Here is a 27,547-nt window from a genome sequence, read left to right on the forward strand (position 1 = left end):
CCCCAAAACAACAAAAACACCCACCACCACATGAAATCTGAAGGGGGTATAGATGAAACTGCCACTCCAGTAATTTGCACAACACACCCCATTTCTTGCTCTGGGGTAGAGGTGAAAGTGCCCCTGAGTTGGTGCAGAGTACAGTTCCTGCGTTGCCACAGTGCATAACTTACTTTGCGGAATTTGCTGGTACAAAATGTGACGATGGCCTTATTTTGAAGCTGGGCTGTGGTGGTGTTTTCCTTGAAATGTAGAATGGAAGGCAAGTGGTTTACAATGCTTTGCTCGCTTATTTTGCAGAAATGCAAGACCTTGTAAAAATGCCTGGTGTCTAATAACTGAGAAGAACAAGAATTCAGGATGAAGACCAGCAAGGTCTACAAGCTCGTCATTCACAAGAAAGGCTTTGGAAGCAGCGGTCAGTAGCCATGGAGGTGGTGGAAATGCCCTCAGGGCTCTTTGTGTAAAAAGTGCAATATAATAATCTCTATTGAAATAAATTCTTTGCTATCTGGAAATGCTGCAGGTACTTCTAAATAGTAAAACAGCCTTACAGATTTATAACCCCACCTCCCTAATTTCTTCCCCCTTTCAGATGATGAGCTTGTGGTGAACCCCAAAGTATTTCTTCAGATCAAGCTGGGAGACATTGTGGAAATTGCACACCCTAATGATGAATACAGGTGAATCCTTTTGTATTTGGGCTTTTGCATGCAGCAATTTGGGGGCATGATGCAGGAAAAGGGGCCATCTTTGCAGACTCCGCCAAATGGTTGGCAGCTTTGAGGTAGGTTTGATGAAGGCCTCTAGCTTGACAAAACTAAAGTTGACATTTGTGAAGGAGTACCGCATGTGTACCGCATGTACAGTGGTACCTCCGGTTGTGAACGGGATCTGTTTCAGAGGTCTGGCCGGATCCCGAGGTTTTCACAACCCGAGGGTCACTGTTCTGTGCATGCATGTGGTGAAACCTGGTCTGATACTTCCGGGTTTGCCGCTTTCGTAATGTGAAGTTTACGTAACCAGAGGATTACGTAACCCTAGGTGCTACTGTATTTAGTTGGTTACAAATGCTGGCTGTTACCCTGCTGTGTTTGGCATTGAGGTAAGAAGCTCCAACTCCATTGGGCAGGATGGTATGTTAGCTATTACTCCAAGACTACTAGGACACATTCGGGTGGACAATACATGTTAGAATTAGTCTTAACGCCTTTCCACCTCTTGGTCATTTCTTTCACTATACAGTGAAGTATTTGAATGTTGATCTATGTCTCTTGCTGGCTCAATAGGAAACGTGTACTTGGAGGAGGGTTGTTTTGTGTGACCACCTTTAGCTGCTATTGTTGTATATTTTTAATATTTGTTTACTATGTAAGTTGCCTTGATGCCTTTGTGTAGAAGGTAATGCATAAAGTTATTCTATATTTTTAAAAGTTATGGTGTGCTTTGTAAGTGCACAGAAGACATCATGCAGCAGTTCCTCTAAACTCCTGACTACTAGAGCTTCTGGCTTTATAAAGAACCTTGTCCACATCTCCTAAACCACAAAGGACAGAGCGTTGAAAGCATGGTTTTGATTGGGTGGAGATTCATGTGGTTGGTTGTTGTTTTCCCTGGGAGGGACAGGCCTTTGACTGCTGCCCTAACCCTATGCAATAGAAGAATGTCCCAGTTCTAATCCAGGAGGTCACCAGGCCTATGGAGATACAAGAGTGTTCAAGCCAACCACCTCTTGTGGTTTTGGCATTCTTACTACTTCCTAGCCTCCTCCTTCCCAAATCAATTTAGCTTCTGGTTGCACAATGTGAATCTTGAATTAAAAGTGTAAGGGAGATGCTGATCTCTTGAAGCAGCTATGATGCCTTTCTTGGATGTCAGTGTGGTAGGGTTTAGGGGATACATTAGAACATCTCAGCTTCTTACAGTATGTTGTAGAGCCCCAATTCATGCAGCTGTTTATCTGTCTTGTGTTCCAGCCCTTTGCTCCTGCAAGTGAAGTCACTTAAGGAGGATTTACAGAAAGGTAGGGATTTTCTGATCTTTATTTGGGTGCACCTTAATGAGTGCAGTATAATCAGCCAATAGTGTTGTCTGTTGTCAAACAGCTCTCCATCTAGGGAGTGACAAGGTCTCTGTGAGATCCAACATGAAGTCTTTGCTGAGGTAACTCAGTTGGAAGCCACCTTCTCTCAATCACCTAGGATTTCCTTCTTTTCGCAGAAACCATAAGTGTAGATCAGACTGTGGCACAGGTGTTCCGACTGAGACCCTACCAGGATGTCCATGTGAACGTTGTTGACCCAAAGGTATTTGTGGCACTGCAGCCTTTGCCCTGAGGCATTTCCACCTGGTCTGGTTCCAAGCATGTGGAGATTGTCTCCCAGCCCAAGTTGCAAAAGCAGGTTAATCTGCTCTGTCATAGAATCATAGAAGTGGAGGCATTGAAACACTTTTGCAAAGTTGCATTCTGCTGGTGTTCAGCAATTCTAGCAGGAGAGTAGCAGATCTCGGACTATGGCTGTATACTCCTTGCTGTAGGGCAGCCTGCCTTAGATGGATGCCTTTACATGCTCTGAGTACTTTAACAAGCTGCCTGCTCAATTACAGGTGGTTTACATAAAATATGATCCAAAATATAAACAGACTATACAAATAGCAGGCATAATAAAGTCATCAAAATACAGTCAAAACTAACTGTTTTAAAAACTAGTATACCTAAGCTTAGCAGTTCTGCAATGGGGATCATATGTGCAGGTGTTTATCTGTCATAAAGCTTATTTTCTTTCATTTTTTTTTTGTAAACTGCTTTGAGGTTGTTGGAGTTTTTTAATCAAGCGCTGTATAATAAATTTTCTGAAATAAATAATAATAAATAATTTTTTTGTCAAGAAATGAAAAGTTCTCTTCAGCTAAGTGGGGAGATCAGGGGAGCTTGTGCTTGTAATCAGGAGCCTACAGATTTCAGCGCCAGGCCTCCACAGGAGCAGAATGGGGCTCTCAAACACCTAAGCCATCAAGCTTCTCTGCTCCCCTCCTCTTTAGGAAGTGACCCTTGATCTGGTGGAGCTGACGTTCAAGGATCAGTACATCGGGCGTGGGGACATGTGGCGTCTGAAGAAGAGCTTGGTGAGGGTCCTGCATCTAATCTGGGAGGGGAAAGTGCTCTTTGTTCATTCTCAGATAGCGACGGACTCGACTTGGGAATCTGAGGCTGCTGCTCTGTGCATCAACTGGACAAATACTGACATTCGAATTGGTTATGGGACTGAGGCAATGGGAGACAACTGTGAGGGTCAAACGGGGTGGGGAACATCAGGCTGAATACGGCCCCCTGAGTTCTCTGTCTGGCCCACAGAACCCTACCCTAGCCACGCCTCTTTCCCATGCTGCACACTTCACCAGCCCTGCCTGGCTTGAATGTGTTATTGAACTGTTATAATGTACCTTCCTTGCCTAGATGGAGAGGGATGTGGCTGTAGAAGCCTCTGGATTTGGCATGGCAGAAATGTGGCCTGCTGTACGAACGAGAGAATCGCAACTACTGCTCTGCCTACTTTTGTATTTGGCCCCACTCTACTCCCAACCACTGGCATGGTACCCCTCAGGCAGTAAAAGGTTCTCACCACTAGTGTAGAACATGGGATTTTTTTTGGTCAGGGTCTGAGAGGATGGCAAAGAGAGGTGGGTGCTGGGCTGAAATAAGATGTGGTATGAATAGAGGGCAAGCAGATGAGGCGATAGCAGATGAGAGCTTCTGGGCCTTTCATAAGCATGTTTACAAATGCAGCTGTGAGTGCTAGAAACCAGTCCCCCCCCCCCAATGTGCTCAGGGGTAAGAGGTATGAAGAGCAGTTGTCTCCTGCAAATTCAAACTGCCTTGAGTTCTCATTCCCCCTCTTTTTCTCTTTTAAACCAAATGCCTGCTAGGTTGGCACGTGTGCCTATGTCACTCAGAAGGTGGAATTTGCAGGTATTCGGTGAGTATCCAGCCACACCCCACACATACCCTTTGCTCCCTCTCCACATCTCTCTCTCGCTCTCTTGGAAGTGCTTTCTTTAGAAATCTGACCGTGTAGGCAATGGTTATGTTGCCCCCAAAGTAATAACACAGAACCGTAGAATTCCAGAGTTCAAAGGGACTTCTGGAGGTCCTCTGTCCCAACTCCCTGCTCGGTGCAGGAGCCTTGCAAATGCAGCATGTGTGGGGAACTTTTGGTCCTCCAGATGTTGCTGAACTACAATTCCCATCAGCCCCAGCAAGTGATGACAGAGGACCTCCAACATCTCTTCCAGCTCTAGAATTTTGTGGTTCCAGTTTTGAGGTTTTAATAATAAGCAGAGCCGTTTGTATGCACCAGATAAATTGATTAATTGAAACTGAAATAATTGAAATACTTTATTGTGACTTGTACAACTTGTATACAGTGAGATTACACGAGCACCCCCCACTTAGCTCTCTTAGTCTTAATTCCCCTTGTTTACTGATGCACACCCACCAAACCTGAAAGTCAGCTGCCCTGTTGTTATCCTTTCATTCAGCAGCCTAACAGCCCGCAGATAGAAGCTGTTCTTTACCCTGTTGGTGTGACTAATCATCCTTCTATGTCTCCTGCTTTAATCAGGCTGATGATACCATCAAGTTAAACATTAAGTTGCAGCTCTAGTAACACTATTTTGGAAATCAATGCAAACATGCCCCTGAGGAGCTCTTGAGACTCATGCATGTTCCAGGAAGTTTTTAGTGTCTGATGTTCTATTGTGTTTTTACTATTTTTTGTTGGGAGCTGCCTAGAGTGGCTGGGGCAACCCCGTCAGATGGGTAGCATAAAAATAATAACTTATGATGATGATGCACCTAAAAAGGCATTTCCTTTTTGTTAACCCAAAGCCCAGGGACAGGGATCAGTCCTGGTGCTTTCACCTCCTGCCAATACAGCCCAGCCAGTAGCAACCCCAGTTTTCATGTCCACTGTTTCGGAATGTGTTAACGGATTTTCTTTGGCTTTCTTCCAGGGCTCAAGCAGGCGAACTTTGGGTCAAAAGTGAGAAGGTCACATGTGGCTACATCAGTGAAGACACCCGGGTAGGCCTCTTTATTCCCCACCCCAGAGTTTTCTCTCTCCTCTTTTCAAGTGTTTGTTCTACGCTATCAAGCAGCAGCTAGAGCAGTAGTTTTTACTGTTCGTGTGTTTCTCTTGCAGGTTGTCTTCCGCTCAACCTCCGCCATGGTATATATCTTCATCCAGATGAGCTGTGAAATGTGGGATTTTGACATCTACGGTATGGAGAAATAGGAGCCTTCCTGGAGATCTGCCTGTCCCACACCTGCTGTTAGCACTGTGCCTCCATGAGAGCTAATCCCGCCTTGTTCTAACCTTGATTGGGTCGACAAGCAATGAGTCATCTCTTGTGACCGGTCAACCATGGTTTGTTACTGCAAACCTTGGTTTGTTTTCCAGTTGCCTTGTGACTCTGTAGCTTGACAAGCATCTTGGGTGGGTGTGTCCAAACAACTCTTGTGGTTGGTGAGGCTGAGCTCCATTTGCTCTGATGAACTGGCTTCCACTGCAAATACGGCCCCTCCCCCGTTGAGCAAACACCTGGTGGGAGGATCGTAGGTTGCAGTATCAGTGCTCCTTTGAACAGAAATCACTCTTAGTCCCCGGCCCCCTGTTTTGTTATTCTTCCCTTTGCAGGGGACCTTTACTTTGAGAAAGCTGTGAATGGTTTCCTCGCTGATCTCTTCACCAAGTGGAAGGTAACTTTCTGTGTCTTCGGCTGTAGCAATGGAATAAGAGTGTGCTTTTTACTTTGTGACCTTGGCTCATATTCAGGCCCGCTTGCAACTGGGATAAGGAGGTGTTCCTACACTTCCTTACCCTCAATAGATATTTTAGCTTCCCCAAATGTAAATAAAACATAACCCAGATAGGAGGTTCCTTGGTGGAAGTTTCTGCCTGGTTATGGGACAACTGGATCCAAAGGAGGGAGGGAAAAGGAACCTGGGGAGTCCACAGGATGCTGTAATGCAGGGAACTCCAGTGTGAACTCCTGCTTGGCAGGGGGTTGGACTCGATGGCCCTTGGGGTCTCTTCCAACTCTATGATTCTATGTGAAGCTTACCTAGACATGGTGTACTCCCAGGTCCCGTCAGCTGCAGCCAATGACTAAGGATGATGGGAGATGTAGTTCCCCATCATCTGGGTGGCTCCAGGTTAGCAGCCTCAGCTTGCAGGACCTTGGAGGTACGTAGCATAGCAAAAGATGTTTGTCACTTGCTTAATTTTTTTTTTACGGAGAATTGTAGCAGTTCTTCCAAAGAGACTTTGGATAAGTGACTTTCAAGTAAACAAAGAGCCATAACATTAGAAGGTAAAGAGAAGTCCAGTCCTGTCTTGACATTTGTCAGGTTTCTGAATAGATACTGAATAGACTGAGTTTTTATTGCATGTTCATTGCTGGATTTCCACTGTAAATCAAATATTAAAGAGCCTCATTTAGTGGCTGTAATGCTTTTACATTTTTCAGGCATGAGATCAGGGTTGCCTTCCATTCAGCTTTCTAGAGAAGAAGCTGTAATTGTTGTTTGGGGGCGAGAGTTGTCCTCTGTGTGCTTGGAAATGCCCTTCCCCTGGTAACATTCTCCTCAAAAAGTTATTCATAAAGCCTTAGGTTATGTCAGGAGGTGTTCGACATGGTGTCCTCATGGTTAGGTCATTCTTCATTGAGACCAAGACCGAAGCAGCATCACCATTGATTGAAGCAGCTGTTTGTGTGTATGTGTATGTGCATGCGCATGCAAGGGGGTCCCATGAGGGCTGTGACTGAGGCTTTGTGCAGAACATTCACCTCCTCCCTTTCCTCTTGGTCAGGAGAAGAACTGCAGCCATGAAGTGACTGTGGTCCTGTTTTCTAGAACGTTCTATGATGCCAAATCCTTGAGTGAGTAGCTACAAGATAAATGTTTCTCTTCCTCCTTGCTTGTAAGGGTACTGACATCTTCCTGCCTCTGTTCCTCTCTGGGACTTCCTTCTGTGTCTCCCACGCCCTCCAAGCTTTGAGCTGTTGCTTCAATCACTGCTCTGCGTAGCGGAAAGGAATGGTTGCCCTTGGGTGTCTTGGGCAAGTGCTTTTGTAAGGAGTTGTATTACCGTACTTTTCCGTCTATAAGACGCCCCCATATATAAGATGCCCCCTATTTTGAGGGACTCAAATTTAAGAAAATGTGGGGAGATGGCTCAGGTTTGTTGAGCTTTTTTTGGGGGGGGGGGTTGCCGCAAAATCCGCCTCTTGTCTGTCCCCTTGCTGGCAGAAGCTGCCAATCGTCTGCCCAATTGCCACAGCGTCAGCCAATCGACGCCAGCCCTTGACACAGCAACCAATAACACACGCAATAGCCACTGACAGCAACCAATCAGAAGTCCACCCTATGCACTATCCATGTATAAGACGTCCCCCACTTTTTAGCATAATTTTAAAATAAAAAAAACCTAGTCTTATACATGGAAAAGTACGGCAGAGAAGGGGGCTTGGGACAGATGCCTTTGGGGTGCTTCGGGGATGGTCTTTACATCTTGCTGCTGTCTCTTGTAGATGAATTTCCAGAGACACAGCGTGCCTCAATTCAGCAAGATCATGAAGGAAGATTCTATGAAGATTTTTACAAGTAGGTTTCCCATTTGGTCCTTCCATTGAGTATCTGTGGTCCATTTCCAAGTGTGTGTGTGAGAGACAGTGAGAGAGAGAGAGAGAGAGAGAGAGAGAGATGCACAAACACATACATATCACCCCTCATAATTGATCTAGTAACCTATATGGGGAAAACATGGCAGTTGCTAAAGAACTGGAAGAATTCTATTCCTTTTCAACAATTGTTTTTTCTAAGCTAAAACCTGATGTGCTTACGTTTATGCAGGGAGTAACTGTTATGTCTTACTCTACAGTATCCCATAAATTTTGTAAGTGTCCTAAGAAATCTGTATTTTGCAACTGAAATGTTTAATTTGGAAACTGACTGTTGGCTACAAAATAGACAACTTTTGCAGTATTTTGGAGGGCGAGGAGGATATAGATTGGGGTCCTTGAGGGACAGCAAAAGCTCCATGACTGAAAGTTTTTGCTGAAATGTTTCTTAAATTTTAGTAGAAACTGCAGGTGCTTGGGTTTTTTTGCCTCATAACCTTGAGGACTAGTAACTTGCCGCTATCCTGGGGAATTTCCCTGTATTGCAAGATGCTGAATTCATGTTTGCAGATGTCTTTAACGTTTGGGTTACATGTTAGTACCTTGAGAAGCAACATTTGGATAAGTCCCCTCCAGAAAGTCCATTTCCCTAACTCTAAGCTCCCACAGGGAAGAGAGGGCTATCGATGGTTATTTGCCATGATGGCTGTGCTTCTGAGTACCAGTCACTGGAATCCACAGGCAGGGAGAGGGCTGGATTAGGTGGGCCTTTGGCCTGATCCAGCAGGCTCTCCTTGCTCCCTTCCCTTTCCATCCTTAAGTCCTTCCCTTTCCATCCTTAAGTCCTTACATTATCTGTAAGGATTTCTCTCCTACTCAGTCCCAGTGCTTCCTTACAGGGTGGTGGTTCAGAACGAAAGACGAGAGGAGTGGACATCGTTGCTTGTGACCATTAAGAAACTCTTCATCCAGTACCCTATCCTGGTGCGTTTGGAGCAGGCAGGTGGGGCATTCTTACTATTTTTACTATATTATTCCTGATGGTTATTATTAGAATTTCAAAAAAGGTAGTATTCTAGATCCGGCATTAGTCAGAGCAATGAAAATACTCTTGGAACTTGTCACAAGGCAGCCTTCCCCAAACTCTGGGCTCTCCAGATATTGTGAACTGCAAATTCCATCAGCCCCACCCACCATAGAAATTCTTTTATCAGCCCTAGCAAAATACGGCCATGCCGTCTTGGGTTGATGGGAGTTGTAGTCCAAACGTCGCAATAGGCCTTGAAGGGGCCAGATAGGTCTGCAGCATGCACCAGAGTTGTGGTTTTTTTATTCTTCTACTGTGTATTGACATGGTCATTCAATTTTGTGGTTTTTAAACTGTGTCTGTACTTGACTAGGAGCTCTAGGAAAAGGAATGCTGAAGGGTGGGGTGGAAAGGGAGAGCTGGAAAGCTGCAGTGATGCCCCCCTCCAACTTGGACGGCTTTGATTTTCATATACAGTATTTTTTATTTATTTATTTAAATATTTATAAATTGCACTTGGGTGTAAAATATCACAAGGTGGCGTGCGACCTAAAAAACCCTGGTGAAAGCAGTTATAAAATATCAAAACACTCCAGCAAAAGCTGGGATTAGACAAATCCCTTCCGGTGCTGAAAGCAGCATGGCTGTCTGAATATCAGCTGCTGAGAATTACTGCTGGGAAGAGCGCTGCTGCTGTGCTTATGGGCTTCCCAGAAGAGGCACCTGGTCTTCTGCAGTGAGAACAGGATGCTAGACTATATGGGCCCCCTTTGGCCTGTTCCAGCTCTCCTTACGCTCCTCATTCATCAGGCAAATAAATAATAAAAATGGGCTTCAAATATTATAGCTGACTATCTCTTTCTCCTTTCTCCTTCATCATTAACCCTCTAGAGGGCTTTCCTCCGGGGTGCAATTCTACCTCTGCTCAAGGAAATTATTTGGAAGCCATAAACCTCTCCTTCAATGGTGAGTAGAGGGAAAAACTTCTTGTACCACTCTAGCACTAAGGAGGCATCTGTGCACAGGCAGTGACTGGGCTCCTCCTCACACAAATGTCATCTGTTCTTACAGGATAGATTGGATTGGAAAGGCCAGTAACTAGCTCAGTTCTGACTTAGGGGTTAATTCAGTGGCATTCAAAGTTTCTGTCTTCAGGGGGATTTCTACCTTGTTGATTTATCTGCCAAGGAACCCCTGAGCATTTGGAATGGAATTCCTTTCATGCTACTGAGGACTCTTGTTTTATTTCTAGTGCACATGCTCTGTGACTGTGGGACGCTAGCCTAGCCTGGTGGGTTGTGAACTGAGAGTGACCAATAGGAGGCACCCAGGACTTACCTGAATCTATACCAGCCTTCCCCAATCTTGTGCCCTCTGGGCTACAGCTTTCATCAGCCCCAGCTAGCGTTGCAACTTTGCCTGTGTCTCACAAACAGCCCCCAATCCTTCTGTACATAAACACACACACACACACACACTTTTTTGGGTTGGTGGTGAATGACCTTGGAAATGCAGGAGGGGATTTTTTGACCCACCTCTAGTATAACTGTTGAGGGTCTTCATTAGTGAAACCAGCAGATTCTTGACTCCAACGGATTGAATATCCAGTTCAGGACTTTTTAACTGTCTCAAACAAGTTTCTGTAAGCTGGTGAACTGCACATTGTTGTTGTTGACCTGCCTTCACCCTAAGGTCCCAGGTCCTCAATTAAAACTCCGTATTAAAAAAAGAACCAGTTTATAACACCTTACAAAGTTCACATCTGAACTTTTAAGAAGCTGTTATTGATGAGAGCAAATTGTCCCTTGATAAGCATATTATGTGTAAAAGATTGAATGTCCTTTTGCTTCTGACTTTTCCTGCTTTTAGTGTTCGACAAGCATTACATCAATCGAAACTTTGACCGGACAGGGCAGATGTCCGTAGTCATCACGCCTGGCGTGGGAGTCTTCGAAGTGGACCGGCTCCTCATGATCTTGACCAAGCAGCGCATGATAGATAATGGTAAAATGGTCTTAGCGGCAGGCGGTGGGAAAGGGCTGTGTAGTTCAGTGGGGAGAGTAGCCTCTTTGCAAGCAAAACCTCCCTGGTGGCATTTTCCAGGGAGGACCTGGGAAGAAGAAAGACTCCTTGCCTGTAACCCTGGAGAGTGGCTCCCTGCTGATGTCCACCAGATGTGGGGACCCTTCTCCAGATGTTGTTGGTCTCCAGTTCCCATCAGGCCCTGCAGCCAGCATGGCCAGTGATAAGGAATGGTGATGAGAGCCGCAGTGCAGCAACATCTGGTTCGCCATTCCTGGGGACGTTGAGCTGGGTGGGCAAGCAGCCTGACTCTGCTGCATAAGGCAGCTTCATATCTGTGTTCTTTCTCACTTTAGAGCATCTCCAAAATGTAGAGATGACCTCCTTTTTTTAGGCGTAGCATTGAGAGTTGGGCCCTTTGGAAAACCAGGTGGCGAAATCCTTTTGTTTAAGAAGCATCTTAAGTGATGGGTGACCAAGCGGGAAAGCTTTTCATTGCTGGTCTGAGTGGCAAGGGGAGGGGCCAAATCCAAGCCCTCCCCTCTCTGCTGTGGACCTTCCTTGTCCAGCACCAGGACAGCACGTGGCTATTAAGAAACTCATCTTCCTCACCCTGCTTTGCTTGCTTCTGTAGGGATTGGGGTGGACTTGGTGTGCATGGGAGAGCAGCCCCTCCACGCTGTGCCCCTCTTCAAGGTAAGGCCCGTGGGGTCGTATGCCTGTTTTCTTTCTTCCTCCTCCACCTCTGCCGCACCTGCCTGCTAGCTGTTTCCCTCCTCCAGCTGATTCTTGTGCCAGAAAAAAAATCCAACCAATTAAATAGAAAGCCATAATTCTGTTTCCACACTACCGGCTCTTCAATTAAAGCACATCCTCTAGTAAGGGTACATAGGGAAATAAAAGAGATTGGAGGTGGGGGCGACAGGAAGGAAAAGGTATGGGAAAGGAACAAAGTGCTGAACACCTGCACCTGCCTAATTACCAAAAACCAGGCTTGTTTCCAGGATGCCTGTTAGCCTCTATCTTTCTCCAAACTATTGAGGATTAGAACTTCTCACTCCTAAATCAGACTCCCTCAACGTGGCGCTGTTCAGATGTTTGGGGCTATAATTCTCATCTGCCCCAGCTAGCTTGGCTGTATGATTCCCAGGACTGGTGGTAGTGCAAAGCATCTGGGGGGGCACCAGGTTGGGGAAGGCTGTTTTAAATGAAGGCTAGAAATCTCTGGGCCACTGGCTTCTGGGTTGAATCCAACGACATCACTGCATAAGCAGAATGATTTCTGCTCCCATAACGTAACTTCTCCTCCCTCCTGTACTGTCCCAGATCTGCTCCATGGGGGTAAGGGAACCCTCAGGGCATATATGGGGGGTGCAAGGGGGGTGCTGTGGGGAGGAGAGGGAGAGACAGTTCTGCTGGATTCATGGCTTCTTTGGCTGCAACCCTCTGTATCCGGTGCCAGATTCCTTTCTTGCAACCGTCCATTACTGTGGATTCCCAGAATGCAGTACAAATTAGCTGCAAAAAGCATCCGGTTAACATGGTGCCTTTTCCAAACTCTTCTTCTCTTAGCTGCACAATCGCTGCAGTCCTGGGGACTCTCGCTTGGGAGATGACTACAATATACCACACTGGATAAACCACAGGTGCGTGTTTGAAGTTGGAACTGTTGCAGCCAAGGCTCCACCTTGGACAATGCTCACATGGGTCTTCCCTCTCTGCTTTTGATACTTGGGAATTCTCTCTGCTCTCCCTCCCCTCTCAGACCTCAGCCCTGGGCAGTCCTGTCCTCAGCCTCCACTGAGTCTGCTCTGGTGTTGCTTTGAATCCCTGTATTCCTGCATTGCTTTTCTCCTTAAAACATGGAAGGGGGGTAGTTTTGTTTCCCCCTAATCTCAGCTTGTCGTTGCATGTGAATCCAAGATTGTGGGTTACAACAAACTGTGGCTAGTTTAACAAGCCAGACCCAGAAACCATGGTCTGAAGTTGGCTTGTTTTGAAAGTGGTCAGTTTGTTGTAACCTGCAGCCTTTGGTTTATTAATATCAGGTTGGAGATGAAATGCTACCACCGAGTCAGACAGGAGATGGAGTGAATGTGCAAACCTGAGTCTCCCTTGGGCTTGATCCAGTTTGTGTGTGTAGTCGCCAAACCATGGTTTAGTGTTACATGCAAACACAGCCATTGTCTTTCTACTTCCCTTTTCCAGTTTCTACACCTCCAAAAGCCAGCTCCAGTGTAACAGCTTCACTCCACGGATCAAACTGGCTGCCAGGAAAGTAAGTGGGCTCTGTTAAGACGGGGCTGCCAACCTTTTTTTGGGGGAGGGGGCAGTGAGCACATTAGGAAGTTGCACCAGTCACTAAACAGCTGTGTAAAAAAAGGATGAGCTAGGACAAGCAGGAAGAGCAAACCATCTCTCATGCCTTGTTGGTTTTTGAGGGGCTATTTACTGAGAACTTTTGCCGGCGCCATAGGAAGTACTGGTGGCCTCACTGACACCTGTGGGTCCTACTTTGGCAGTTCCTGATAGAAGAGCATTTTCCTTGACTCACTTCCTCTCCCCACACCCTTTAGCCAAGTCATGTTGTCATAGTGAGCAGCTTTACAAGTTCTGCATTGGTATGGGGGGGGTCCCTCAGCCTTCAGGGGTGATCTTTATTCATTTACTTTGGCTGATGCATGAAATGTAGCAGATGCTTCTCTGTGAAAATGCAGTCGCCACAGGCAATTTCAACCTTGCACGATTGAAAGCTGGCTGGTTGATGTTGCGTGAAATAATTGCGTTCAAGGTGGAGACCTTAAAAGCTCCATTTGCACCAGGTTTTCCCAGCACGGAAATTACTTTTAAGCTCTGCACCGAGCTTACTGGGCTCTAGGAGTCTTTTTCTCGACCTTGCTTGAAATGTAAGGATAGTCACATGGGGGTGGTTCATATGGAACATCCCCCCCCCCCCCCGATGCATTTGTACTGTAGGCTTTTAAAACAGTAAGAGTTCACCAAGCACTTCAATGTGAGATATTGGGGGGGGTGCATTGGGTGACTGCATGAATTGTCAGAATATTCCTGGTCTGAATCTTAACGCTTGTAATGCAGTGACCGTTCCATGGCCAAAACTAACTTAAGTTTCCAATGCTTTCTTTCCTTTGCCATTTTTCGGGCCGCTTGGATTCCAGCCGCAGAGTGAAAAACTGAAAAGCAGCAGGGATGCCTGTGAGTAGTCATCCCAGGTTGTTATTGTGAAAGGGTCCTACCTCCATTGATCGTTGACGGGTTGGATTTATTATATCCTCCAAGGTGGCAGACGCGTTTCTCCTCCTTCCCATTTTATCCTCACAACAAGCCTGCAAGACAAGTTCATTTTTTTATAAGATACTTATTAAAGTTTTTAAAAGTACAAAAAGAAACATCAAGAACAACATCCTTTTAAACAAACAAAAAAAGATGAAATACAAAAAAGAAAAAAGAAAGATCAAAAAGAAAAAACAAAGAATTAAAATCCATTAAACAAAAAGAAAAATCAAGGAAAAAATACAGCAACTCTTCCCATTTGTTTTCTTTCATTAGCTTATTTCCCTGACCTCCTCACACCTCCCTTTTTTGTATTCTCAGTCAGTTATCCATTTCAGCAAATCCTTTCCCTCTTTTCAAATTTTTGTCCTGTAAATTTATCTTGATATTAATATATTATATTAATAACCCTGCAAGACAAGTTCAGCTGAGAGGCAGTGAACCGGCCCAAAGTCACCCAGTGAGCTTTGTGGCTGAGTGGGGATTTGAACCCTGATCTCCCAGGTCCCAGTCTAACACCCTAACCACTACTCCACGCTGGCTGTTAGAGGCAGTCAATGCCTCTGAGCACCCATTGCTGGGAATCCCAGGTGGGGAGATAGCTGCTGTTGCTTTCAAGTCCTGCTTCCCAAGAGGCATCTGGTTGGCCTCTAGGAGAACAGGAAATTGGACCACATAGGTCACCTTTCGTCTCTACCAGCAGGGGATTTTTTTTTTTTAATTAAAGATTTTCTTGATTTACAAAAGTGTGTGCAATGTCTCTCATATTTTTTCCCCATGTAACATTATTACAAATCAGTTTCTTTTTTAAAAAAAAAGATTTTTATTGATACAACAAGAAAAACACACACACAAATACCGAATTACACACAAGAATAACCATAGACACATAATTTCCCTAGCAAACAATAAAACATATATTGGTCTTAACACTAAAGACCCAACCTCCCGTCTATTCCATATTTCAATATCATATTACTTATTGCCAATACACACTTTTATCATAATTAAACTTATTCTTAATATATCTAATTTCCTATATCTACCTTGCAACTATTACTGAAGTTCCTTGAATGCTGCAACAGAATGCTGCAACAGAATTTTACAAATCAGTTTCATTTGTTGAGACATTAGGAAGAAAAGGGGAAAAGGGGGGTGGAAGATGGGTGGGGGTGGGTTTGGGTGGTGATGTTTCTATTTTACCTACTATATGTAGGGTTTGGTGTCAGCGTTGCTTGTGCAGGTTCTTTGCTGTTCACTTGTGTTCCTTTGGTGGTGAGAGAGGTTGGGGTTGGACTAGGGTGTGGTTGTTCATTTGTGGTGGTCTTTGTTTTCATGTGTGAGTGGGGTGGGTGTTTTGGATCAGGTTAGCCATATTGATTTGTATACTGTTGGTGGATTTTTGTCATTGTCTTGTTGGGCTGTGTATGTGATAAAGGGGAGCCGTACCGGGGTGAAGGCGTCTTCTTCTATTTGTCAGCAGGGGAAATTCTCACGCTGATATTATGCCGTTTTGCCCAAGAACGGAGACCAGGTTCTTAAAAGCCGCCCCAGTCAATAACGTGCTGTTACTGCCTTCCAGCTTTGGGAGCCCCGAAAGAGACAGAGAACGCTCTCCCCATCCAAGTGGATTACGATGGTTACGACGCCCAGGTTTTCCGTCTGCCGGGGCCTTCCAGAGCTCAGCGTTGTCCCATCTTCAGGTAAAGAAGCTTGTGAGGCAACGAGCCAAATTGGATGGTGTGCTAGTGAGCCATTACCACAATATTAAGAATCTGGAGCAGCCTTTGCAAAGGAGGGAGCGTAGATCAACACACACACACACCCTTCTCCATCAGCTTCACACTTCTGCTGGACCTCCAGCCTGCACCTGCTGTTTTAACCATGAGCTCCATCAAAGCACACCTAGAAAATGGTTTCCCGCTGTATTTTCCCATGGAATTCCCCCCCATTTCTTCTTCCTTTTTTTAAAAAAAACCTTCATAATCAGCTTACTGTGATTGGTTAATTCAGGGGTGGGGAACCTTTTTTTACTCTGAGGGCCACATTCCCTTCCGGGCAGCTTGCTGAGGGCCATGTGCAGAGAAGCAAATGCTACATTTGTCAATGTAGGCTTATTTCTGAACACTTAACACCATCAGAGTTTTCGGGAGCACATCTCAGCCAGGCAAAAATGCTTAGGCTGCAAAGCAGGGCCCGCGTGGCCTGGGGAGCATTCCAAGGGCCAGGTAGAGATCCTGTGAGGGCCGCATTTGGGCCCCAGGCCTGAGGTTCCCCACCCAAGTTAAGTGACAAAAGGTCTTTGTGACATGACTGGAGCTGGGCCTCTGCCCTCCCTTCCACCTGGTGCTTTTTGCCAGCAGGTCCGTCCGGGAACGAGAGAGCCGCCCCCGGAAGAGCTCCAGCTCCTACGACGTCTCCTGCAGCCCTTCCCTGCAGAGCCGGCCTTTGCCCCCGGAAGAGGTGAGGAGCCAGGCCTCGGACGACAGCTCCCTGGGCAAGATCTCCAACATCCTGATGATCCCCCGCCAGCACCTCCACCTCCAGTACGAAGTCAGCAGCTCCCTGGGCTACACCAGCACCCGAGGTCAGGATGAGGCCCGATGTGAAGCGGGAGCAATTCATTCCTTTTGAACATATCGTCGTTTCATTTCATACTGTGGATTATTTCATTAGACGTTGCCTGCGTGTGTCACCTCAAAACATACAGGTTTCAGAAAAAAGAACATATTTTTTAAGGGGGAAGGCAGCATTTGAAATAAAAAATTATACAGGCAATCCTCATTTTGCACGGGGGTTACGTTCTGGACCCCGTGCGTGTCAGCAGAGCAAGCGTAAGCCCACTCCCTTTTCATGTCCTTATGAGGTTTTCCTGCTAATTCTGGGTTTGGCGCTGTGCACATGTGCACAATTGTGCATCATTCAGACATGCCTAAACCGGTCGTTGCCTGTAATTGTTTTGGTTCAGACCATGGAACCCTTTACAATGATAGACAACACATCCTTTCCCTCTTAGAATGCTTTATTATCAAATCAGTAAATTTCATAGTTGCATCCTCTATTTCTTTATTCATAGTTGCATCCTGTATTTCACTGAGATCCAGCACTGAGGGCCTTCTGGTGGTTCCCTCATTGCGAGAAGTGAGGTTACAGGGAACCAGACAGAGGGTCTTCTCGGTAGTGGCCCCCGCCCTGTGGAACGCCCTCCCTTCAGATGTGAAGGAAATAAGCAGCTATCAGACATCTGAAGGCAGCCCTGTTTAGGGAGGTTTTTAATATTTAATGCTGTACTGTTTTTAACACTTGATTGGGAGCTGCTCAGAGTGGCTGGGGAAACTCAGCCAGATGGGCGGGGTATAAATAATAAATTATTATTATATTATTATTTATTGGCAATTATGACAACTTATCCTTTTTTATATAAAAAAACCCTTACTTTTCCTTTCATTTCTCTCACCCCCCCCCCGCCCCCGAAACCTGTTTGTAGATTGTTCTGAACTGTCCCCAGAGAGACCTCCTCACTTCCTGAGCCAGCCTTCATCCCCTTGGCTCAGGGCACCCCTCCTATCTCATCTGCTCTGTCTTAAGTGCCCTTGTCCTCCTTCTCCAAATAACAGCACGTGGAGTGGGTGGCCTACTTCTCTGAACCACTTATCAAATCATTTAAGAAGGTCAGCTTAGTTAGGGAGCCCCTTGGGACACCCCCCGCTTCCAGCCTCAAACTGTGGAAAAATTAGCAGCTGTTTTCCCAAGTGGATTTATTGTCTTATCATAGCTTCTTCTTTTTTAGGACCTCCCTTTTAAAACATCCCTGTGAGGTCCAGCATTCTCAGGGGTTAGGTAGGGAGCTGGACTTGTCTGGAGGGACTCTAGGATTCACGGGACCTTGAGCAGGTGGTTGTTTCTCAGCTTCAAGTACCTAAAGCCTCACTGTGGCATTTTGAAGGCAAAAAAATATAGCGAGAAGAAGCTAAAGATCTTGCTTCTGCCGCTGCTTTTAGTTTAATTGTTGGTTATTGTAATTGTGCATTTATTTTAATCTTTTGCAAGCTGATTTGGGTGGCTCCCTTTCGGAGGAAGTAAATAGGGTGCACATTTATGCATGCATACACATCGTCGTCTAATAACTGGCCTGAAATCAGAGATCTTTGATTGAAAAAGTCATCTGTGGACAGCCAAAGAACTGCCTGCGTTAAGACTGGTGCTTTCACTAAAATAATTCCAATTAAGTTAATTCACTGAATTGGTTCAAAAGTATCCGAATTGCCCCTGCGAGTAGTTCCTCTGTTTTCCGGGTAAAGTGAACATGAATTAAGTTCCCTTTGCAGTGGACCTTTCTGTGATTTTAAATTCAGTTTAGTTTTATAGCCATTGCATTTACCATTTTTACCTGTTTGAAGAGTTATGCTGCTGTGTAAACTTAAAGGTTACAAGGAAAAATAAATACAACAATCATCCATGTTTAATAATAATAGAAAAAAAGACGCTAAAGAGCACTAAGTAATTAAACAGCACCCTCTGGACTTAATGATTTTTCTTATTTCATAAAATTGCTTTTTTTAAAAAAAACTTGGTTTGTTAAAAACAAACAAACCCCAAAGCAGTTTAAGATCATTAGTTAAAAACAATTTAAACGTTCAGAAAGTTAAAACCAGCAATAAACTGAAAGCACATCAGCCATTCTAGACGTCTGGATAGGCTCAATAGGCAGGGAGTTCCAAAGTGCAGGTGCCGCCATACTAAAACATAGATTTGGGTATGTTGCCTCCAAGATGGGTCCTCCTCTCCCCCCACTTTTGCCTGGACTGACAGAGCAAAGATGTTTACATGCCTGAGTCAGAAACGCCACCCACCATTCCTGCCCCTCAATGGGGCACAATCTCCTCTGAAGCTGTTCAGGTTAAGCCTTGTTGGGGTGAGTGGGCGCTGTGCAAAAGCACCCTGTTTGTGCCTAGTGGATTCAGTCTGTCCGTTTCCCATTACAGACCCACCCACCAAAAAAAATCTGTGTGGGGCATGTGTCTTAACTGGCTGCTTGGTAGGCTCCTTTTGTGCCTGTCGGATTCTCCCTATTGATGTGAAGTTTTTGTTGTCGTCATTTCAGATGCCCTTGAGAACATGATGGAGTCCCAGCAGCGAGACTCCAGTGCCCCAGGGAGATTTCACGTTGGGAGTGCCGAATCCATGCTGCACATCCGTTCTGCGGGGGGCTATGCGCCGCAGAGGGCCCTCATCAACCCCTTTGCACCCTCCAGGATGCCCATGAAACTCACATCGAACCGGAGGCGCTGGATGCACACCTTCCCCGTGGGTAAGGAGACGGAAGGCGAGGCTGCCTGTAGCTACTAGCCACTTATTGTGGCAGATTGATGGGACTGCAGCTTCCACCGACTCCAGCCAGCATAGCCCTGTTAGCTGAGGCTGATGGACATTTCAGCTCAGAACATCTAGAAGTTACTAGGCTGGGGGATGCTGGGCTGGATCAGGGTTTCCCAAACTTGGGTCTCCAGCTGTTTTTGAACTACAACTCCCATCATCCTTAGCTAGTGGTCAGGAATGATGGGAATTGTACAGCGGTACCTCGGGTTACAGATGCTTCAGGTTGCAGACTCCGCTAACCCAGAAATAGTACCTCGGGTTAATAACTCTGCTTCAGGATGAGAACAGAAATCGTGTGGCGGCAGCAGGAGGCCCCATTAGCTAAAGTGGTACCTCAGGTTAAGAACAGTTACAGGTTAAGAACGGACCTCCAGAACAAATTAAGTTCTTAACCCGAGGTACCACTGTAGTCCCAAAACAGCTGGAGGCTGAAGTTTGGGAAACCCTGGGTTAGATGAACTCTTGGCCCGGTCCAGCAAGGTGCTTCTCATGTTTGGTTCAGGCTATTCATGTGAAAGATTGCACCCCTTTGGCGAACTGCACATTTTTAGACTGTGGCAGGAACAGCTCAGGGGACGCAATGCAAACTCGGCCACCTCTGTGTTCGATTTGGTGGGAAATCGCTGCTTCAGATGCAATCTTGTGGCGTGGAGAGTCGGTGTGGAGTGTGGGAAGAGCTGGTTGGCAAATCAAGTGATAACTGAATCATGTGCTTGGGCAGGTCCTTCTGGAGAAGCCATCCAGATCCACCACCAGACGCGTCAGAACATGGCCGAGATGCAGGGCAGTGGGCAGAGGGACTGGACCCACTCCTCTGCAGAACTGCTGGAGCTGGCCTATCACGAGGCAGCCGGGAGGTGAGGCCGCCCAAAGGGAACGCATAGCGGTGCTTTCCAATAAACTTACAACCAAAAGTGGATCTCGTTGATGGAACTTTCAGGCATTAGGTCCATAGCAAGTCTGATTCCACCTCAAATTACTCTTTGGGGGGGGGCTATAGTTTTCTAATTTGATTTAAAAAAGTATAAATATACAACAAAAAACAGTTCCGAATCCAAATATCGAGATTGCTCTGAATCTCCTGACTCCACCCCCCCCCCATCCCTTCCATGGGTCCTAACGATATTTTTTTACAACTGCATATCAATACTTATCCAAATTTTTAATCCTTCTAAATTTTCCATACTTTCCATTACTTTACAAGTGTGGTTAAAATCCTGCTAATGTTTTAACCTGTTTACAAAAGTCTCGTAAATAAATTATAAACTTTTCCCATTCCTTGTTAAAGTTCTGGTCTTCTTGATTTCTGAGCTTCCCAGTTAATTTTGCCATTTCGGCATAGTCCATCAACCTGGTTTGCCATTCTTCTCTGGTCGCTACCTCAAATTACTCTTCTCTTGGCCTTTGCCTACAAATGTTTGGGCTGCAGCTCATTGTGCATTTGTAAGAACTCAATCTTTCAGCATGGCAGCACATACACTTTGGAACTCCCTGCCTATTGATATCAGGTGGGAGGAGCCTTCACTGTACCTTTTTCAAACACCTGCTTAAAACTTTTTTAAAAAAAACCTTAAAAGCCTCTCTAGACACATAGATGTTGACATGTTTTGATCTTCTTTTTTTCTTTTACTGTTAATTATCTTTAAATGCTTTACTTTCCTTCTCTCCAGGCATGGAGTTGCTCACCATCCAGATGATGGCACTTCCTTCATGAGCTTCAGTGGCATGGAAGATTACTCTAACCAGCTCAGGGGCAGCCATGCCACAGGTGATAATGGTTGGCACGAGGCGGGTGGCGGGCGGGCTTCGGTGATGATGCTGGCCTGTTCCAAAACTGACCCATAACATACACCTGTCTGGGCGTTCGTCGTGGAAGAGCAAATTGCAGGGACTGTGAGCATTATGTCCCTGCAGTTAGTGCCCACGTGGTTAAACTGTGGAACTCACTCCCACAAGACGCAGTGATGGCCACCAACTTAAATTGCTTTAAAAGAGCATTAGACAAATCCATGGAGGAGAGGGCTATCAATGGCTACTAGCCATGATAGCTCTGCTCTGCCTCCACGGCCAAAGGCAGCAATGCTTCTGAATCCCAGTTGCTGGAAGCCTCAGGAGGGGAGAGGGTTCTTGTGCTTGAATCCTGCTTGCTGGCTTCTTCCCGTTGAAGGATCTGTTTGGCCACTGAGAGAACACGAGGCAGGATTAGAAATGTTCTGTGGCTCACGAAAGCCCTCTCTGCACCTCCTGTCATGGCGGAGGTCTCTTTTGTCAGTGAATTTCTACTCAATATTGATCCAGAGTAGATTCCAATGTATAGTTAGCAGAGTGAAAACTTAAACACGTTGCAGGATTCCCAAGAAAATAGACTAGAGGCAATTAATATTTCATCCAGCAGAGCTTTACTGCTACTGAAGGCAAATGAGCATAACAGTCACAAATCCAATACATTCAGGACTGGCACTGTCCATAAGAAATCCAGTTGCAGCAGACTTAAACTTAACAATAACTTATGATGACTAAAACCTTAACACTAAGCATACTATATATAGAACCACACCAGAAGGGAAGAGAGATAGAAAAGAGTGAAACCCAGGCTCCTTCTGGCCTTATTATTATAGTCAGCATGACCTTGACAGAAAGAGATAACAGAACCAGTTTAAACCAGCTGTGCTCAGCCTCTCTGAAGGGATAACCCAAACATCATGAACCTTCTGCTTGTTTCTTTCACACAGAGACACTTCCTGAAGCTTCCAGAACCCTCTTGAGTTTATTAGAATAGGAAAGATCTCTACACATAAGATCAATACTCTCTGTACTAAGAAATGCAAGCTGACATCTTTCCCCTTCTTTCAGGAATGAATGCCCGAAGCCAGAACAAGGACTCCCTGGAGAGCGCCGTCTCTAACTCTCCAGATCCGAGTAAGAGCAGTGATGACAGGGTTGGGGAGGAGGAGGTTGGTCTGTGTAGATGAGGGCAAAAGCGAGAGAAGCACTTCCAGAGTCCCAAGGGCTCCCGATCGCCTCCAGTTCCTTTTGCTCCCTCTCTCCAAAGTGGTAAGTTTTGGGATAGGGCTTTCCTTCCGTCTGAGATTTTCCCATACGGAAGCTGTGGGGACACAGTCCCACAGAGGAAGGCTTCTGGTTGCTCAGTGACCGGATCTTCAGCTGTCTGGAACATCCCAGAATATTTGTCTGAGAGCGAGCAATACTAACCACAGCGTTAAAATAAATCTGCCTGGGTAAGGGAACTGGGGGACGCGGGTGGCACTGTGGGTTAAACCACAGAGCCTAGGGCTTGCTGATCAGAAGTTGGCAGTTCGAATCCTCGCGACGGGGTGAGCTCCCGCTGCTCGGTCCCTGCTCCTGCCCACCTAGCAGTTCGAAAGCATGTCAAAGTGCAAGTAGATAAATAGGTACCGCTTCGGTGGGAAGGTAAACGGCGTTTCTGTGCGCTGCTCTGGTTCGCCAGAAGCGGCTTAGTCATGCTGGCCACATGACCCGGAAGCTGTATGCCGGCTCCCTCAGTCAATAAAGTGAGATGAGCACCGCAACCCCCGAGTCGGTCACGACTGGACCTAATGGTCAGGCGTCCCTTTACCTTTACTTTAAGGGAACTGGTGCAAAGGTTTGTTTGACTGTCTCCTCATTTACTATCTGTGAACCACGAGCAGGGCAAATGTATTGTTAGACTAGTGAATGTTGACCTGTGAGAAGTTGGGGGAGGCAGCATCCCCCTCCTGGGACCTTATCTTCCCCCCCCCCCCGGCACCCCGTCTGGGTTGCTGGGTTCACCATGTCTTAATTCTAAGAACAGGGTGACATACTTAACTGGGTTTTCTGTTCCCGCATACAGGAAAGCTTTCTCCTTGACACAATTGAGTGCCTTGATATTGAATCTTTTAGAAGGCAGACGTAATAAAGTTGCTGGACAGCCCTTGTAATAATGAAGAGGCAGTTTTACATCTCCTTTTCAAATGCACTTTTTATTGAGGAGGCTTGGAAGTGGATGGAAAAAACTGCTGTACCCCCTTGCACAGACTTTGCCAGGTTGCCCGTTCAGAGACTGTTTTATCGGAGGGCTGCAATTCTTCAATCACAGAGTCAATTGCAAAATTCTTAAATGGAAGGATTTTGCTTAGGCGGCCTATGATTGTTTTTTTGCGTTTCCCCCTCAGAGAGCTGTGAGGCTCTTGCGAATTGCAGCCGTTCTGGGTGGAGACCTGAGCACAGTCTGTGCCCTGGGATGGAAGCTAGATTCCTCATGCTTTGGAACCTGAGTACAATTCCCACACCACAACAAAAATCTTTGGTCCTAGGGCTTGATCTGCCTGCCATTTAAAACTTGGTCTCCGTGTAAATTTACCTTCTGTTTGGATTTATTGTGCCCATCTTCTGTGATCAGTAATATCTGCCAAGCCCAGGGTGTCTTGCGAGGCTCACTCCAATGCATGAATTTGCCCTTGATGGCTTAGCCTTGGGACATAGGTAGGACTTGAGGGAAGTGTTTCTCTAAGCATGTGTAGAGTGCTTTTCCCTCATGGATGTGGGAACCAGCCCAAGTAGCTGCTCTGACAAACTTGGATGGCAGGAGATGAGCCCCACGAACCCAGGAACCCTCTCCTGGGTGCAGATGCCGCTCTCCTCTTAGATTGGCTTCTGTCTTTCATGCTGTTGAGCCAGACTTACGCATCTGGACTGTGGGAGAGAGCACTATGGGAAAATGAGTCCCCCATCTTCATCTCCTCCTTCTGCACCTGACAGCTGGCTCAGAAGGTGCAAAGAATGTCCTGCCCTGGCCACTAGGCTGGGGATGCAGAGGGGCTTTTGGCCAAGAGGAGTCTTCGATGCAGCCCGTGCCCAGAGTCTGGAGCAAATGGCTGCTTTGATCCTGAGAGCTCTGCTTCCTGGGAAGCTGCTCCCCTTTTAGGGCAAATGGGGGGCACTGCGCCACCAGCCATATCCTCCCATGTCTGCCTTCCTTCTTACTGGGTGGCTCTGCCTGCCTTTGGCCTGGGTGCCTCCTACCACTGGCCTCCCTGCCAGTTCCACCCACTGGCAAGGGTCACCCCAGCAAGATCCCCCTTTTCACTATTCCCCCAGATCCCTTCTTACCTCCCTGTGCTGCTCATTCTTTCCTTTTAATTTCCCCCCCATGCTTCCTTTTCCTCCTCCTGCTGCTGCTGCTGCTGCTCTAATGAGTGTGCAACTTCTGCTGGGTGCAGGCTGCTCTGCTGCCCTCTCTTAGCCCTTCTCTCTTTCTCTGGCACTTTGACACAGGAGGGGAAGGGTCTTCACCCACTCCTGTTCTGGGCTTGGAATACGGGTGTTGTCCTGCACTTCTTCATTCCTTTGCCTCGAGATGCTTTTAATAGCTGTTGTTGTTTTTTTAATTCCTGCAGCTGCTGTACTGGTTCGAGTTTACAAATCGAAAGGCGAATTGAACTGTTAATTAACTTTATTTTTATTCCCAGTTGCATGATGGGAGTGAATCGGCATGGCCACTGTGTTGTTTAACAAACTCTGTCTTTCTTTCCCTACCTTCCTCCCCTCTTCCTCGAACCCTCCTCCTACCTCTTTTTCCCATCCTGAACAATTTTCATTCTCCTGCCCCATGCAAATCTTTCTTTCTTTCTTTCTTTCTTTCTTTCTTTCTTTCTTTCTTTCTTTCTTTCTTTCTTCCTTCCTTCCTTCCTTCCTTCCTTCCTTCCTTCCTTCCTTCCTTCCTTCCTTTTCCCCATTTTTTTGCTTCTGTGGCACTTTATTCTCCTCCTCCTCTCTCTTTTTCTCTCTCTCTCTCCTTCCTCCCTCGCACTGATGCCCAACCCACCCCCATTGCCTTCCGCCCGGTGACGAAACGAGGCAGTTCTGACGCTGTCTGCTCCCCCCGTAGTGCCAGGCTTCTGTTGTACAGTCGGGGTGGACTGGAAGTCTCTTACCACGCCCGCCTGCCTCCCCCTCACCACGGATTATTTCCCGGACCGCCAGAGCCTTCAGAACGACTACACCGAAGGGTGCTATGACCTGCTGCCCGAAGCAGATCTGGACAGGTACACTTACCCTGCGGCTGAAATCTGAGAGCTGTCCTTGTCCCATTGGGTGCTTTGGGATGCTGAACTGGCTGGGCTAGGCTGAGCCAAGTCACCAGTGGCTGGAGAACTGGCAAGCAATTGGGAGGGCAGGGGGGGGGTCACAGCCAGGCCAGCTTCTTCCAGGTAGTGCCCCTGGTGGGGAACATGAGAAGAGCCCTGCTGAATCAGGCCCATGGCCCATCTAGTCCAGCCTCCTGCCCTCACAGTGGCCAACCAGATGTCTTCTTCTGGGAAACCCCACAAGCAGGACTTGAACAACAAGAGCCCTCTCCCCTCCTGGTATGAGGCAGAGCATAGCTGTCATGACTAGGAACTGCCAGTAGTCCTCTCCCCAACAAATTTGCCCAATCTTCTTTTTTTCCTTCAAATTTTTTTATTCATTTTCTAACACAAATAAACAATACAAATGTGAAGATTTTTGTGGTAAAAGTAAGTGTGATAAAGGGATGCGGGTGGTGCTGTGGGTTAAACCACAGAGCCTAGGACTTGCCGATCAGAAGGTTGGCGGTTCGAATCCCCACAACGGGGTGAGCTCCCGTTGCTCGGTCCCTGCTCCTGCCAACCTAGCAGTTCGAAAGCACGTCAAAGTGCAAGTAGATAAATAGGTATCGCTGTGGCGGGAAGGTAAATGGCGTTTCCGTGTGCTGCGCTGCACTGGTTCACCAGAAGCGGCTTAGTCATGCTGGCCACATGACCCGGAAGCTGTACGCCGGCTCCCTCGGCCAGTAAAGCGAGATGAGCACCGCAACCCCAGAGTCGGTCAGAACTGGACCTAATGGTCAGGGGTCCCTTTACCCTTTAAGTGTGATTAAAAAACGGTTAAAAATTATGATATATGAAACTGCTAAAGATGAGGTAAAATGAAAATCAGACGGGGAACTTGGGGAAGCTCACCTAACAATGTTTAGAAAAAATAAGGATAAGACAAGAATTTGTTTGTATTGTTTGTATGCTCAATCCTCTGTTAAAGCCATCCAAACTGGCGGCCATCACTGCCTCCTGTGGCGGCATGTTCCGCAGTCCAGCTATGTGCTGCGTAAAGGAAGACTTCCTGAATCTTCCAGCCTCCCCCTTCATGGAGAAAGCCGTCTGGTTGGCTGCTGTGGGAAGAGGGTGGTGCCTGATTGGCTGCCTGAGGTGGGGACAACTCACTGCCTGCCTTTTGCCTTCTCAGGAGGGACGAGGAAGGTGTGCAGATGACGGCCCAGCAAGTGTTTGAGGAGTTCATATGCCAGAGGCTCATGCAGGGCTACCAGCTCATCGTGCAAAGCAAGCCTCAGAAGCCGCCTGCAGCCGTCCAGCCGCCTCTCAGCAGCAGCCCCTTGTACAGCAGAGGTGAGGGCCTGCCCAAGACTCTCTCTTCCTCCTCCTCCTCCTCCTCCTCCTCCTCCTCCTCCATTTTAAGGAGGGAGATTAATGAGTTCAGATTAGCCCTTTGCTGACTTGGAAATGCAGTTGAGCAATGGTGGGAGACCAGCCCTCTTCCCAGGCTGTGCCTGTGCAACACCCCTCACCAGCCTTGCTTTGCACCCTCCCGGAGTGTTTTTGCCTGGCTGGGATGGGTCATTGAACTCCCAATTGTGTCTCTGGCTTGCCGGATGGAGGGGAGAGTTGGTGGCGGTGCATTCATGTGTAGAAAGCAGCCTACTGTACGAAGTTAAAATGCTTTTATGTTTTTATTGCTGCAAACCACTTTGAGAGATATATATATTTACGATACCCTTCCTACACACCAGGCCTCGTGTCACGAATCCGGGCTGAAGAGGAGGACCAGTACTGGCTGAGCATGGGCCGCACCTTCCACAAAGTGATATTGAAGGACAAAATCATTACCGTCACTCGGTATTTGCCAAAGTGAGTAACTTTGGCAGCCTTAGATCAGGAGTGAGGGACCCTTTTTGGCTCTGTGGGCTAAAATCCATCCATCCATCCTTCTTTCCTTCCTTCTGTCAAATCTGTTTGAGAGGTGGGTTTTACCACCCACCCGTCAGAATCCCTTGCATGAGGTTTCCAGGTTTGGGAGCCATAGCGCAAGGGGCGTTGCCAGCCATACACT

The 27,547-nt window shown here is 46.7% G+C and overlaps 1 protein-coding gene across 12 annotated transcripts in view; it reads left to right on the forward strand.

Moving 5' to 3' along the window:
* DEPDC5 (DEP domain containing 5, GATOR1 subcomplex subunit) overlaps positions 1 to 27,547 on the forward strand; it is a 52,418-nt gene that overhangs the window by 3,065 nt on the left and 21,806 nt on the right. For 6 of the 12 annotated variants that reach the window (XM_083589701.1, XM_083589700.1, XM_083589706.1 and 3 more), the window contains exons 2-28: positions 301 to 418; positions 596 to 683; positions 1,977 to 2,023; positions 2,221 to 2,306; positions 3,043 to 3,126; positions 3,928 to 3,977; positions 5,014 to 5,083; positions 5,202 to 5,280; positions 5,697 to 5,758; positions 6,873 to 6,942; positions 7,594 to 7,666; positions 8,583 to 8,686; positions 9,602 to 9,676; positions 10,580 to 10,714; positions 11,367 to 11,428; positions 12,305 to 12,378; positions 12,941 to 13,010; positions 13,909 to 13,945; positions 15,606 to 15,726; positions 16,387 to 16,610; positions 19,128 to 19,334; positions 20,124 to 20,259; positions 21,073 to 21,170; positions 22,256 to 22,321; positions 25,293 to 25,449; positions 26,666 to 26,826; positions 27,228 to 27,345. In XM_083589701.1, the coding sequence (XP_083445827.1) occupies positions 361 to 418; positions 596 to 683; positions 1,977 to 2,023; positions 2,221 to 2,306; positions 3,043 to 3,126; positions 3,928 to 3,977; positions 5,014 to 5,083; positions 5,202 to 5,280; positions 5,697 to 5,758; positions 6,873 to 6,942; positions 7,594 to 7,666; positions 8,583 to 8,686; positions 9,602 to 9,676; positions 10,580 to 10,714; positions 11,367 to 11,428; positions 12,305 to 12,378; positions 12,941 to 13,010; positions 13,909 to 13,945; positions 15,606 to 15,726; positions 16,387 to 16,610; positions 19,128 to 19,334; positions 20,124 to 20,259; positions 21,073 to 21,170; positions 22,256 to 22,321; positions 25,293 to 25,449; positions 26,666 to 26,826; positions 27,228 to 27,345 (2,612 nt within the window). In that variant the 5' untranslated portion in view covers positions 301 to 360. Of the gene's footprint in view, positions 1 to 298; positions 419 to 595; positions 684 to 1,976; positions 2,024 to 2,220; positions 2,307 to 3,042; positions 3,127 to 3,927; positions 3,978 to 5,013; positions 5,084 to 5,201; positions 5,281 to 5,696; positions 5,759 to 6,872; positions 6,943 to 7,593; positions 7,667 to 8,582; positions 8,687 to 9,601; positions 9,677 to 10,579; positions 10,715 to 11,366; positions 11,429 to 12,304; positions 12,379 to 12,940; positions 13,011 to 13,908; positions 13,946 to 15,605; positions 15,727 to 16,386; positions 16,611 to 19,127; positions 19,335 to 20,123; positions 20,260 to 21,072; positions 21,171 to 22,255; positions 22,322 to 25,265; positions 25,450 to 26,665; positions 26,827 to 27,227; positions 27,346 to 27,547 lie in introns of all 12 variants that reach the window. The other 6 variants (XM_083589698.1, XM_083589707.1, XM_083589702.1 and 3 more) reach the window with 2 other exon arrangements.

The sequence above is a fragment of the Podarcis filfolensis genome (genome assembly GCF_964270895.1).
Source record: "Podarcis filfolensis genome assembly, chromosome: 16".
Classification (NCBI taxonomy): Eukaryota; Metazoa; Chordata; class Lepidosauria; order Squamata; family Lacertidae; genus Podarcis; species Podarcis filfolensis.